General features: G+C 43.1%; 1 protein-coding gene across 4 annotated transcripts in view; it reads left to right on the top strand.

The window, feature by feature from the left end:
• The window catches only part of SAMD4A (sterile alpha motif domain containing 4A), a 240,429-nt gene that overhangs the window by 133,520 nt on the left and 91,286 nt on the right, over positions 1-15,623 (top strand). For all 4 annotated transcript variants that reach the window (XM_077122585.1, XM_077122586.1, XM_077122584.1 and 1 more), the window contains one exon: positions 8,677-9,195. In XM_077122585.1, coding sequence (XP_076978700.1) covers positions 8,677-9,195 — 519 coding nt within the window. The remainder of the gene's footprint in view (positions 1-8,676; positions 9,196-15,623) is intronic.

Genomic DNA, 15,623 nt, shown 5'->3' with positions numbered 1-15,623 from the left:
TTATCATGTATTTGGGGGAATATATATGTGCTGTTCCTTGATGAAATGATTTACATAGTTGTAAGTCTCAGGGGTCTATATGGACATTCATACTTTGGGTTCCCATCTCTCAAGATGAAAAAAATTGTCAAAAGTTGTTGAGCAAGTAACTCATTATTTTGGGAAGTGTGGGACCCGGTGACTTCCTAAGTCCAGAGTCACGTAAAGCCACAGGATGGTTTCCGGTTTTGATCTTGGAGTTCTTAGGTGTACATGTTTTTGCATTCAGATACCTGGTCCACTGTGCACTCTTCTTGAAGCACTCACTTCTGGATTCTCACGGAACAAGGGGTGAATCTAAACACAGGAGCACAAGGCATGGTTTTCACCTTTGGGATGTTGGCATGAGGAGTGCTGATGCATTATTTTAAAATACTATTGGAAATAAATAATAATAATAATAATAATAATAAGATACCATTGGAGAATTGTTTTGAGGGGTGCAGGATTTGGGCCCTGGTGGCCTGGGAGTATAATGGGAGCCCTAAAGATTAGTAAACAGGAAAGATTCCTGCTTTTAAGACAGTCACATCCTCAGTTCTGCAGGGTTGTACTGTATATATATGGACACACTCATGCATAGTAAATACATGAATGTGTTTTACAGGAATTTGTCTTACATTTTTCAAGAGTAAGGTGACATTTTTTCCACCTCTAATTTATATGACTCAGGAGACCCATTCCTATGAGAGTTTATTAGAACATAATCACTTATGGCCCCAAAATTTTCGGACAGTCTTAACTCATCCCTATTGGCATTGGTTTCTTTCTCTCTTCAGCAGATGTTTGCAGAAGAGTCATATTAAACACATTTAATTCTGTTCTCAGCCTCTCAAATCTTTATCATGAAGATTACTTTAATTGGTGTCAGTTACAATCAAGAAAAGTACTCATTATGCTTTTGTTTTCTAGCATGTCAGGAAATTTTCTATCTTAAACAGAATATTGAGAAGGGAGATGTATCGTAAAGTTTTGAAAATTGAGCTAATCTTATTCTTTTCCTTTCTTTACGTGATCCTGTTTTTATTTCACTTTAAATCTAAAAGTAGTCAGAATACTGCAGAGTCAGACTGAACAGTTTTTGTGTGATAGCGTTATGTTAGGTCATCTAATCTGTTATCATTTAAAGGAAATTTCTAGGAAGACCCTAACATTTTGAACGAGAATCCCGAAGTTTTTACATTAAAAATTTTTACATTTAAAAATGTAACTAATATGGAATGATTAATACATGGAAAGATGGAGATAATATTGCTACCCCCACAGAGCTTACATTCTGACGGAGTGAGACAGAAAATAAGTGTAATATGTATAGTAGGTCTCCTGGTGATTAAGTGCCACTAGGAAAAATAAACAGAGCAGAGGGGAAGGATGTGCAGGGTGAGGTAGTGATAAGGAAAATTTGAAAGACTGGTCAGAGAAAGCCTCACTGAGGTGAAATTCAAGCAAAAGAGGAATTGATTGACGCTAGACATGGGATCTGGGTTGGGGGTAAAGGATGGCGTTCCAAGCAAGTGTGGATGTTCTGAAGCAGGTGGGTGTTTGGCCTGTCGAAGGAACAACAAAGAAACCAGGATGGACTGAAATCCATAGTGGGTGGTGTTACTGCTGGTTGTCCATTGTTGAGTTGTGCAGAGGTGTGCTAAATTTAGAAGCCTTTATGATGTGATTTATTTAGGATTGAGTTTGTTTGTAAAATGTAAGGTCTTTCAAGGAGTATTTGAGCATTTATGATCCACCAGTACTCCTGCCTTTTAGCATGTCTACTTAACCAATGCCTGTTGTATGGGTGCACTTAATTCTCAGCCATTTCTTGCATGAGCAGATTGCCTAAATACACTTGTGAGAAACCCTTTGATGGTATATGTTATTAAACTGAAAACAAGGGTATAATAAAATTGCACTTTTAAGGTAATTTACTAAACGACTGGAGCCCTTAAACACTGACACACCATTGTGCAGTAATAATACCAGACTTGCTATTCAGACACACTCTTTGTCACTCCAGGAACCATTGGGACGATTTCCTAATTCTTGTGATCTTTAATTATAGCCCCCCTTTTTAAAATTACTCTTATGTCGCTGGTTTAAAAATTATGAATCATGAACTTTTACCCACATAAAATATCCAAAGACTTCTCTTTATTGAGAGAATCTGACAAAATAATGGAGATGAGTTGGCATCATCCAACCCAGCCGTTCTTACACCTTTCTTCAGTTGTCCAGACCGTTTCCGGAATAGGATGATAATGGGGTGGGTAATGGTAGAGACTGTATCACAGAAGTGATGTATTCGTTGAAAATTATTGGGATTCCTGGGTCTTGCCCAGCAAAGAGAATCTGTTAAATATCCATCTCAGTAGAGGTTCCTTCCTCCCTGGGAGGTGGTGTGGACTCCACAAAGAAGACCAGCAGGCAGCTGGGCACGTCCTCTGTGGACTGGGCCAAGTCCCCACAGGCAGGGTCTGGCTTCTCTTTGGAGGTGGAGACCCTCACTCTCGTGAGTGCCCCGGCGACACTCACCCAGAGCGTGGGCCACACCGACTGGAAAGCTGGGAGGCAGGCCTCAGCGTGCTGGCTTCTTAATCTGCACTGAGGAGCCATCCTCCGAGGGCTCGGAAGCACTCAGAACCCATGCCATTGGCGCACATGCCCCCGGTAGGCAAGCCTCACAGCCCCAAATCAGAAATCTGAAAAATGATCTGGAAATGCCTCAAGTCCCCATTTTCACTATATTCTCTCCCTGAAGGTACCTGGGGAACCAGATTACAGTCGGAAAGTTATTTGGTGAGCAAATAATCAGGACACAGGAGGCTAAGTGAGGTGAATGTTTATTGGCAACAGGTTCGCCTCATGGCATCGTCTCAGAATTGGAATGGCTTTACCAGAAGGACTGAACTGCTCAAAGCCAAATAGCCCAAGAGGGGCCCTTAAATAGGTGAATTAGTTATCTTTGCCTGCATAACAAAAAACTCAAATACTAGAAGCATAAAACCAATAAGAAAAATATACATTATCATAAACAGTTTCTGTGGATAAGGAGTATGGATATGCCTTAGGTTTCCAGGATGCTTAAGCAAATACCATGCAATGGGCCAGGTTAAACAATAGGAATTTATTTGTTCATAGTTTAAAGCTGGGAAAAAGTCCAAATTGAAGCATCATCAAGACGATGCTTCTTTCTCAAAGATTTGGTGTTCTGGAGCTGGCTGCTGCTGATCTTTGGCCCTTAGCTTTCACATGGCAGAGTGCATGACGACATCTCCTACTTTCTCCCTTCTCCTCCAGGTTCCATTGATATTCAGCTTCTTTCTCCCTCTGACTTTCTCTCTGTCTGAATTTGATTCTGCTTATAAAGGACTCCAGTAAGAGTATTAAGACCCATCCTGCTTGGGTTGTGCCACACCTTAACTGAAGTAACCTCATCAAAAGGTCTTACTTACAATGGGTTCACACCCGCAGGAACGGATTCGTTTTAAGAACATGATTTTCTGGGGTGTATAGGGCTTTCAAACCACCACAGGATGGTTCTGGCTCAGGGTTCATCAGGATGTTGGCTGGAACTGTCATCATCTGAAGGCTTAATTGGGGCTGGGAGGTCTCCTTCCATGAAGGCTGCTCACATGGCTCACAAAAATAACTAATCCAACCCGGGTCTCCAGCATGGCAGGTGAGAACTCTGCCACTGAGCCACTGTGGCCTGCCCAAGGGAAATTTTATTTTTAAGTGGACATTTTCCAGGGTGTGGGCTAGCTGCGTCTGATCGGTGTTGGCTTGTGACTTAGGCTTAGCTTCTTCTTGGCCCCTGTTGCTTCTCTCCTTGTTAGATCCTTGGGTTTTGTGAATAGATTTTATTTTTATCCTAAGCAGATTTTGGGGTGGGGGGGGGTTGCTGAAAATATATGGATGAGAGAATTAGAATTAGTGCCTTCTTCCTCTTCCAGAGCTTACTTTGAAAGGGACCCTAGACCTGTGGAATGCACCAGGATAGTGTTGTGTCAGGTGGCAGTTAGCTAATTATAGAGCCAGGGAGCCTCAGCTCCTCACCTTAAGGGCCTCTTCTTAGCGTTGCTTGAGTGTCCTCATGGCATGGCTGCTGGATTCGAGAGATCAGGGTGGAAGCTGCAGTGCCTTTTATCACCCACTCTGTCTCTATAACTCCTTTTCCTCTATGTTTCCATGGCTGACCAACCCCTCTGCTGACCTATGCACTACTCTATCAATATTTAGCTTTATGGCTGAACTTTTCGAGCGTCATGGACATTATGTATCTTAAGCTAATCTGTATATCCCCATTCTCCCACCAGGGAAACTTGGGCAAGTAATTCTACCTTTCTGTGCCTGTGTCCTCATCCCATAAACCAAGGCTATTAACAAAACCCACCTCATAAACTTCTTTTCAGGATTAAATGAATAATTTAAAGGCGCAGCACTTAGGAGAGTGCCTAGCACACAGAGAGCATTCAATAACTGTTAGCTGTCAGCAGTGGCAGCTGTAGCCATAGCAGAAAGAGTTTAATCCAGTAGGTGTATTTAGAAAGCAATCTTAGTTCCATGTCACCAGTAGTAGTGAACAAAAGCCACAGTTGTATTCCTGACCATGCAACAACCCCACACTATCCAAGCCCTGTCTGGAGAATAGAGAAAGAATCATTTCAGTCTTGGAAGGAACCGGAACCAGTGGCCTCTTGTTTTCCTTTCCTCTTAACTGCCCTCTTTGTGTGTTCCTCCTTTGAATCCCAGGTTAATCTCTGGCAAAGAACAGTTACACGGAGTTAACATGTTTAGGTACCTTTCAGAGTCCTGTTTATGTTTTGTTTCTGTCCCTGCTTTTTTCTTTTCAGGTTGCCTTTTGTGGGAAAGGGTTGGATACCCAAATAAGGAAATGACCTAGCAGAAAGCTAGGAACTTCCTCAGACTCGTGAATTTCTGTTAAGGATTGTTTCCAAATTTTATTTTATTTTATTTTATTTTGCATGGGCAAGCACTGGGAAATTTTATTTTATTTATTTATTTATTGCATGGGCAGGCACTGGGAATCCAACCCGGGTCTCCGGCATGGCAGGCGAGAACTCTGCCACTGAGCCACCGTGGCCTGCCCAAGGGAAATTTTATTTTTAAGTGGACGTTTTCCAGGGTGTGGGCTAGCTGCATCTGATCAGTGTTGGCTTGTGACTTAGGCTTAGCTTCTTCTTGGCCCCTGTTGCTTCTCTCCTTGTTAGACCCTTGGGCTTCGTGAATAGATTTTATCTTTATCCTAACCAGATTTTTTTTTTGGGGGGGTGGGGGGGTTGCTGAAAAATATGGATGAGAGAATTAGAATTAGCGCCTTCTTCCTCTTCCAGAGCTTACTTTGAAAGGGACTCTAGACCTAGTAGAATGCACCAGGATAGTGTTGTGTCAGGTGGCAATTAGCTAATTATAGAGCCAGGGAGCTGGGAGAGGGACCTGTGATGTCATCCGTGTCCTCTGGCCTGCCCTCCCCAGTCTGAATGTTTGGTCCTGTGCTATCCAGTTCAGTAGCCACCAATCACACGTTACTTCTGAGCACTTCAGAGCTGTGGCTAGTCCAGGTTGAGGTGATGCTGCAGGTGGCAAAATACGCCCTGGATTTTGAAGCTTTAATTTGGGAAGAAATAAAAAAAGAAACAAAAAGGAACATAAAGTATCCCATTAATAGCTTTATAGTGAATTTAAGTTAAGATGATGTTTTAGCTATATCAGGCTCACCAAAACATATTGCTAAAATGAATTTCTCCTGTTTCCTTTTACTTTTCTTTAACATGGCTAGTAAAATTTTTTTAATTACATACGTGGCTCATAGTATATTTCTATTGGACGGTGCAGCTCCATTATTCAAGTCTCCAGAGCAGAAAATCTAGAGCTTCCTTGATAACTCCTTTGTATATTTCATCATTCTGGCCGCTCAGTTCTTCTCCATGTCCAATCTTCATCTTTTCTGCTTAAATTCAAACTCTTGATACTTCAAATAATGGACTGTTTAGCATTTCCTCATGGCCTCTCTACTGTCGAGAAAGTCAAGAATCCCTCATATGACCATTTTCTTTCACCTTTTCATTTTCTTTCTCTTTTCTAACTCTTTGATCATTTATAATGACCTCCCCTCAATTGCCTCTGGTTTTTCTATGTTATTATTTTTTTTAATTAAAAAAATTTTTTTAAACATAACAACATACAAACACGAACATTCTTACCATATGATCATTCCATTCTTGGTATATAATCAGTAACTCACAATATCATCGCATAGGTGTATATTCATCACCATGATCATTTCTTAGAACGATTTGCATCAATTCAGAAAAAGAAAAAAGAAAAAAACTTATACATACCATACCCCTTACCCCTCCCTCTCATTGACTGCTAGTATTTCCATCTACCCAATATATTTTAGGCTTTGTTTCCCCTATTTTTTCTTATACCCCTTACCACTCCTTTTCATTGATCACTAGCATTTCAATCTACTAATTTATTTTAACGTTTGTTCCCCTATTATTTATTTATTTCTAATGCATATGTTTTACTCATCTGTCCATACTGTAGATAAAAGGAGCACCAGAAACAAGGTTTCACAATCACACAGTCACATTACGAAAGCTATATCATTATACAGTCATTTCCAAGAAACATGGCTACTGGAACACAGCTCTACATTTTCAGGCACTTCCCTCCAACCTCTTCATTATGTCTTAACTAAAAAGGTGATATCTATTTAATACATAGGAATAACCTCCAGGATAACCTCTCAACTCTGTTTAGAATCTCTCAGCCACTGACACTTTGTCTCATTTCTCTCTTCCCCCTATCAGTTGAGAAGGATTCCTCAAACCCTTGATGCTGAGTCCCAGCTCATTCTAGGATTTCTGTCCCACATTGCCAGGAAGGTCCACACCCTTGGGAGTCATGTCCCATGTAGAGAAGGGGAGGGCAGTGTGTTTTCTTCTTGTGTTGGCTGAGAGAGAGCGGCCACATCTGAGCAACAAAAGAGGTTCTCTGGGAGTGACTCTTAGGCCCAATTTTAAGTAGGCTTAGCCTATCCTTTGTGGGGATGGAGGGCTCGGCCTGTTGCTTTGGTTGTCCCCACTGCTTGTGAGAATATCAGGAATTCTTCACTTGGGGAAGTTGAGTTCTCCCCCTTTTCTCTCCATTCCCCCAAGGGGACTTTGCAAATACTTTTTTATTCACTGTTCAAATCACTCTGGGATTTATTGGGGCATCACTCTGGACAAACCTACAAAATCCTATGTTATTTTTAAAACTTGGTATCCAAAACTACCCACAGAACTCTAATGAGGAGAAGGCATTACTTCCACCATCAAGTACTTCACCAGTCCTTTGGCTACATTACCTGATTTAATCCTACGGTGCAATGAGGGGCAGATGGCATTCTTACAGTTCTTGACTGATGAGGCAGTTGAGACTCAGAAAGGTCAAACAACTTGCTAAGGTTCCACCATGAATTGAGTGGCACATCTGGGATTTGTACGCAGGTCTGCCTGACTCCAGAGCCCACGCTGTTTCATCATCCATCATGCCTTCCTTGCCTGATACTTCTTCCCTTGTGATCTTGAGGGGCCCCATGGGACATGGCTAATGCATTTGTAGCTTGTGTTTAACAGTGACCTGGGGCTTTTTCTGAGAGCTAGGATCATGAAGCCTTTCTTCTAAATTCCAGAAAACCCTTTCAACCCAGTATAAACTGCATGAGTGCCAGCAGGACTGCCTTGCACTCATCTATGTAGGGCCACCACCAGTGGACCAGAGATGAGTGCCCAGGTCTCAGGAATGACTTTTCCGGAAAGGAGCTTTCTTTGCTGTGGCCCTAGCTTCTATAGATTCCTGTGAAGTTCCAGGACAAGCTGCTTCTCAAAGGCCAGTCAATGCAAAGTATGTTGTTTATCCATGTTTACTTACGGTGAGAAGTTGGTGTTTTGAGTGAGAGAGAACAGGAGGAGATCCTTGTTTTGTGTGTTAAAAGCAGCTCTTCACATAAAGCAAAAACGTGGTTCACATGTGTCGTTAGAGGTACCTCTGGAGCCAGGTCTTGGATCCGTTTCCCGTTCTAGTTTTGAACCCGTGGTCCTTCCTCTCAGTCAGTCTTCTCAGGAGAAAGTTGCAAATTTACTACTAGGAGGTGAGGGGAGTCCTTTTTCTGGCAGAGCCCTCTATCTATGAACATCTACCAACTTTACACAAGCACCATTGCCAGAGCTGTAAACAACCCTTGATTATATTTGCTTTTCTATGAGATTTTCTTATTCATTAGCTTCCTGTCTATCTGGGGGAGTGGCTAGACTTTTCTAAGAAATAAAATAGGGCTATAAATTCCACTTGGCTGTACCAAAATAGTTGTAGTAGCCTCTTTGGAAACACGAATGAGAATTAGATGAAGCATTCAAACATCGAAGATTGTTTCGTCTGTTTTTTCATTCCCGTCACTGCCCCCTGACAACCTGGGGTCAGTTCCGTCCAATGCAATACCTAGCTGTTTGGAGAAAATGTAGCCAGGGTATATGCAGGTTGAGATTCTAGTCCACAGGAATTCTCTTTGCAGCGTAATGTTTAGTGTCGATGTGGGTGTATTTACTTATTTGCCTTGTATATTTTCCTTTTCAGGAATCATTAACCAATGGCAACAGGAATCCAAGGATAAAGTGATTTCCCTCCTGTTAACTCACCTGCCTTTGCTGAAGCCAGGAAACCTCGACGCAAAAGTCGAGTATATGAAACTGCTGCCCAAAATCCTGGCGCATTCAATCGAACACAACCAGCACATTGAAGAAAGCAGGCAGCTGCTGTCCTATGCTTTGATACACCCAGCCACTTCGTTGGAAGACCGCAGTGCTTTAGCCATGTGGCTGAATCACTTGGAGGACCGCACATCGGCCAGCTTCGTCGGCCAGAACCGAGGCCGCTCAGACTCTGTGGATTACGGACAGACACACTACTATCACCAAAGACAGAACTCTGATGACAAGCTCAATGGGTGGCAGAACTCTCGGGACTCTGGGATTTGCATCAACGCTTCCAACTGGCAGGACAAAAGCCTGGGGTGCGAGAACGGCCATGTACCCCTCTACTCTTCCTCATCCGTCCCCACCACAATCAACACGATTGGAACCAGCACAAGTACAAGTAAGTCCCCTCAGAAGCCCTGTAATGCAGTCTGGTTTTGGCAGCTTGCTGTGTGTGGCATGCTCTGCTGAAAATGTCTGCTCTGAGCACTCTTATAACCCTGGGAGAGAAGGGCTCATTGGAATTGGCTGTGGGAGAAGGTTCTTTGGACCCCATCTCTGTTGCTCTTTTGACTTTGGAAAGATGAAAATACTTGGCAGGTAGAAAATGATCGATGGTTCAAATTTGGGTTACAAACAGACCAAAAAAAGAAAAGAAGAGAGAGAGAGAGAGAATGAATGGTGAAAGAAGGAAACTTCCTGTTTCCACAAATAGGAATGCCTTTCACCCCATTTCTTTCAACCTGGGGTTTTTGGACTTGCCAGGAGATTGAGTTACTGTGTGACTCTCTAAAGCTCATTGTAACCCATGGTTAACCAGCCAGGCCCAGGGGGGCTTTGTGCATTTTTTAGTGTTTTGTTTTTTCTTTCTCTCTCCCTCTCTTATTTTCTTTTTAAAATTTCACCCTGGAATGTTCCCTCCCTTGCATTTCTCGGTTTTAGTTCCCAGTTGTCGGGGGGCACCTTCCCTCCTGACCTAGGGCACCAGGTTTGCTAGCTGAGAATGCTGCTGTGTGCTATGGCCTGGTAGGAGTACCCCGGACTTCCTCTGCTCCGTCGGACCCTTAGGAGAGAAGGGTCGGAAAGTGCTTTGCGGTAGGGGAGAGTGGAGGGTGGCCCTCTGAGCTTGTGACCACAAAAGCAAAGCGCCCTGCCCCCAGCTGGGCTAGCAGTGGGAATCCTCTCTGTGGTTCCCCACTCGGCCTGAGCAAAGATGACAAACGTGCCGTTTGTTTTCATATGAAGCAGCAGTGTGGGAGGGCAGCCATTCATTAGACTGTCTTCCTTGATGCTCGTCTCCATGTGTCCATGAACACAGTACTGCCCGCCAAGGTAACTTTCTCCGGGGAGAAAACTTTTTTGCGATAAGACCTTCTGTGTCTGTCATTGGGCAGGGACCTTACCCTGCTCCCCCACCCCAGGTTAAAAGATATGACAGTATTAAGAAATGGCACTGATGGCTCCTTGGCCTCTACCACCACTTGGACTTTTAGCTAATGAACCTTTCTTAATGGTTCTCAAAGACATAGGAATGTTGAATTAGAGCGCATTAATTGAGACAGCGCCTTAGCAGAATAACCAAGGAAACACGCAAGATGCTGCAGTGATATACAATATGAGATTTTATTTTATTTTATTTTTATATTTCAATATCGGTCATTTGCCACATTTGGGGAATTAGGTGATGGTTGCAGCGTCGATTTATTATGTAAGAGGTTCTTGTGACGTCAGTCTGGTCCACACACTAGTAATCCAGCCGGGAGCTATTTTCTCTTGCGTCTGTGTCATGGTGACTGAAAGCTGGAACTACTGAAGAAGACACATGCAACTGGGATGACCGAGCCTCTTGGTCTAACTTTCCTGGTCAGCACAGGCATCTATACAGGCTTATCAAGGAGATACTGCAGGTTTGGTCTAGACCAGCACAGTAAAATGAATGGCGCAATAAAACAAGTCACATTAATTTTTTTGGTTTCCCCGTGTATATAAAAGGTATATAGATATGCACAGTATACTGTAGATCTTTTAAGTATGCAATAGCATTACATCTAAAAAGAAAGCAATCTACATACCTTAATTAAAATGTGGGGTGGGCCACAGTGGCTCAGCAGGCAGAGTTCTCACCTGCCGTGCCGGAGACCCAGGTTCGATTTCCAGTGCAAAAAATAAAATAAAATGTGACACAGAGTCCTGAAGTGAGCATGTGCTGTTGGAAAAATGGCGCCCATAGACTTGTTTGACACGGGGTTGCCGCAAACCTTCAATTTGTAAAGAACACAATGTATATGAAACACAATAAAATGAGGTATAACTAAATTGTTACAAATTTCTCTGATAACCATGAGAGATGGAAGCTCTGGGCCTTTTGTATTTTAAAGGGTTGAGTTTTATGTCATTTGTCTTGAAATTAGTCTAGGGACATCACAGTTCCGTCTGTACAACTTTAAACATTCAGATTCCAGTCTCAACAAGATTATCGGATCTTAGTCAGTGGACAGTTCCTTTCTTCACCTTGGCCACCAAGCCCAACAGAGGGGAGGTGACTGCATGGCCTGACTGATCTTTGAACCCGTGTCATTTTTTAATTGAAAAGGACTTCAAGGTTTAACAAGATGACCAGCTTACATATCTCTGGGAGAAGAGAGAGGTTGGAATTCTGTCCCAGAGTATCAGCAAAGAAGAGAAAAGAGCTCAGATCTCTCCTCCAGAAATTTCCATCCAGACACTTAGGCCATCATTAGTATGTCTTTGAGAGAATGTTAATGTCATTCCTTTATTCCCCTGCATTGTCCATAATAATTAAATTGTGTTTGTAAAAAGTGCACACTCAGGGTCCTTCGTTCACGTGGGCGTCTGTTGAATATATACCGAGCTCCCCGAGGCAGCTGACGGTGCAAAGAACAAGACTGTGGCACTGACACCCTCTCAGGTCCAAATCGCAGGCCTGCAGTTGGCTGACTGCAACTCGTCCCAGGTATTCGGCCTCTCTACACAGGTTCCCATTGGGGAAATAACATTCATGACATTGCCCTCTGAGGGCGTGGCAGGGTAAATGAGACTACAGGTGTAAATGGTCCAGCTCCACCCCAGGACTGGCAGCAGTAAGCATTCAGCAGGTAGCTACTAAAAGTGTAAATAAGAACAACTGGGAAGACCTAGTGGAGCAGCGTGCTAACACTGCCATCCAGAATCTGTGTCTTCATTTTCACTTCTGATAGCACTGACCGCAGGATGCTGATTGGGTGCCCTTCGCTGAGCCCATGGCATGTGGGGTGGCCTAGGGGACCTCAGGTAGCCTGTGACTTTTATGTGTTTCACTGCAATAGAAAATGGGTCGGACGTAAGGCCTCAGGACTTTTTCTGTTGTGCTGAAGAGCTACGTTTCTTACCTCTTCCAAAATGCAAACAGTATCATCCAGGCAATACAAAAACATAATTATAAGGGAACAGCTGAGGTCAATTAATGCTATTCGTTTTCAAGTTGTCAGGCATATCAGGGACAGTTACTGAAAAGTACCTAGGAGGCCACCCCCTTTTACAGCTTTTGTTTCTGTTTTGATCCTGTTTTTATTCTACGATATTTCACTCCTTTCATCGTAATACTCCCGTAAAGTGTCCTCTTTTAGTATTTGTGGCCTCTTCCACATATGGATTCCAAATCATGTGCCACGTTTACTGCCCACCTACTGTGTGCCTAGCACTGTGTTCGAATCCAGGGGAGAGAGAATACCTCAAGAGGGAAGCTATAGTATACCTGGAGAAAGAAAGCATGCCAGTCAGTCTCACAATTAAAAATTAAATCTACCTTTTGCTAGTCTTGTCCACAGAAATTTTATATAACAATTCATGGGTTATATAAAAGTACAATCAAATGATACTCAGCCGCCATGAAGCAATATAGGACCAAATGTCCATTGAGGGGGGTGTGGGTCACCCTGTGAGCATGTAGGGGTGTGGGGTCACCTGTGAGCACGATGAATGTATGGAAAGAAGAGATCCTTGGAAACTGGAGGGTCTGAAAGGGCTTTTCCAAGGAAATGGGATGTGAGCGAGGATGTAAACGGGGAAAGAGAGTATTTAGATGGGGAGGAGAAGAGAGGGCACTGGTGATAGACTGTGCTTTGGGACCAAAGGGATGGAGGTTACAGGGTGCAGGTAGGGTTGGGGGGGCATGAAGAGGGAGTTCACAAAGGTATTCGGGGGAGTGAGGGGAGGCAGTAAACAGATTGAGGGAAGGGATCTGGGGGCCTCTGAAAAGTGGGCATGGAGGTGACATAAGCAACCCTGCATCATGGTTGATTGATTAATCTCCTATGGACAAACCGGATGGTTAGCAAGTGGTAAATGCAGGGACAATGCGTCCACTTGGGAAACTCTTTCAAATACTCAGTTGTAAGGTAATAAAAATGTTTAGTATAGACGTAGGGAGGGAGCAGAAGGAATGGATTCTGGAAATGTTCCTCAGGGGATATCTTTTAGGACTGGGATTGGGTTTTGACTTGGATATTTCCAATCAATTTATTTATTCATTCATTCACGTAGAAAATATTGGGTCCCTACTATATGTCCAGCCTGCTCAAGGCACTTGGGGCGTGTTGGTGGATAAGACCAAGTTGCTTTCCCTCATGGAGCTTATGGTCTAGTATGTATAAATTATAGGACATGTGTGAATTATATAGTGTTGGACTTTGATAAGAAGTGTGGAAGAAAGGAAAAGAATAGAATAAGGAGGATCAGGCCTAGTTCGTGGGAGGAGGCAGGTTGTAGCGTTAAATCGGGCGGTCAGTGTAGACCACGTTGAGAAAGTGACAGGAGCATAAGGACTTGAAGGAGGTGAGGGTGTTAGCCAAGTGGGTATTCAAGGCAGAGAAAAACCTGTAGAGCAAAGACCCCAAGATAGAAGAGTGCACAGCTAGGGGAAAAGCAAGGAAGGTGAGTGGCTGAAGGAGGGGACAGTGGCAGGAGAGGAGGTTGGCGAGGTAATGGGGAGGGACAGAGCCTGTAGGACATTGCTGGCCGTTGCATGGATTTGACTTTTGCTCCCAATAAACCAGGAAGCCCTTTCAGAGGGATTCCAGCAGATGGGGGGACATGCTGTGACTTACACATGAAAGGGATCGCTCTGGCTGCTGTGTTAGGAATAGATTGTACCAGCACAAGGATAGAAACAGGAAGACCTGCTAAGAGGCTTTTGCAGTAATCCAGAGAAGAAGTGATGGATGACTTGGACCAGGATGGTGGCAGTGGAAGGGTGAGAAGTCGTCAGGGTTTGGATGTATTTTAAAAGAAAAGCCTGTGGGATTTCCTGACAACACACGAGAGGGGTATGGGGGGAGGAGAGGAGGCAAGAATGACACCAGGGTTTTTGTTTTTGCCTGAGCAACTGGGACGATGCAGGTCCATCAGATGAGATGGAGAAAGCCTTAGTTATCACGTAGAGTGGTTTTGATGAGGGTAGGGGAAGGGGAACGGGTGGCAATCAGGAGCTCAGTGTCAAATACAATGAGTTTGGCCTGTCTGTTAGACAATCGGGGGTGTCAGGTAGGCAGTTGGATACATGAGTGTGGAATCTGGGGAGAAGACTGATCTGAGATCGACATTTAGGTGTTGCCAGCATATGGGTGGTCTCCTTTGATACCAAAGGAGATTATCAACGCGGAGATGGAGAAAAGGGTCAGGATGGGATGTGGGACATTTCAACACAGACGCTGGAGAAAAGAGGAAACTAAGGAGAAACCAGTGAGGTTGGAGAAAAATCAAACTGTTGTGTGCGTCTTGCAAGGCAAATGAAGAAAATGTTGCTCCACTGGGTAAAATGCTACTGGTAGGTCTAATAAGATGAAGGACCAGAACTGAACATTGCGTTTAACAGTAAGAGGTTATTGGAGATAAATTGAGAATGCTCAACAAGTGAAAGGTACTTAGAGGATGAAGAAAGTTGTCTTACTGATTCCAAAGAGACTAGAGGCGAGACAGGGACACAGACTAGCTACAAATTTGATTTTAGAGGTGTGTTGAGTTTGAGAAGGTACTGGAACACTGAAATGGAGGAAAATGATGTTTAGAAGGCATGACAAATAGGTGATGAAGGCAACAGAGGTTTTGTTTTGTTTTGTTTTTTTAACTTTTTTATTGTATAGTATAACATATATACAAAGCAAAGAAATACAAAAGCAATAGTTTTCAAAGCACTGCTCAACAAGTAGTTACAGGACAGCTCCCAGAGTGTGTCATGGGCTACCATATGATCCTCTCATATTTTTCCCTCCAGCTGCTCCAGGATATAGGAGGCTGGAGGACTTAAATATTTTTTTATCATCACAATCGACCTTTTTTTCCTTCTTTTTTTCTGAAAAACAACATATATACAAAAAAGCTATACATTTCAAAGCACAGCACCACAATTAGTTCTAGAACAGATTTCAGAGTTTAACATGGGTTACAGTTTCACAATTTCAGGTTTTTACTTCTAGCTGTTCTAAAATACTGGAGACTAAAAGAGATATCAATTTAATGATTCTGCATTCCTATTCATTTGTTCAATCCTATCTTCTCTGTATAACTGGCAATGGTTTTGAGGGAAAACCTCAAAAAGAGGAGAAAGAAGAGAGAGGCAAAACTAAGTCTTAACTCATGAGAATCAACCTGTTTTCATTCACTTGTGGGTAAGAATACCTTTCACAGATTGCAAGGTTAAATCAAGTGAGACCTCATAGAACCTTTGAGTTGACCCTTTTTATTCCAGGAGGTATGAGAAGAATGAGTTGGGATAGGTCGACAAGACTATTAAAGCAACATTTCAGTTAGCATCAAAGTACTTAAGAAGAG

The sequence above is a fragment of the Tamandua tetradactyla genome, chromosome 12, assembly GCF_023851605.1.
Source record: "Tamandua tetradactyla isolate mTamTet1 chromosome 12, mTamTet1.pri, whole genome shotgun sequence".
NCBI lineage: Eukaryota > Metazoa > Chordata > Mammalia > Pilosa > Myrmecophagidae > Tamandua > Tamandua tetradactyla.
Note: the sequence above shows the minus strand (reverse complement) of the source record. Positions and strands in the feature narration are given on the sequence as shown.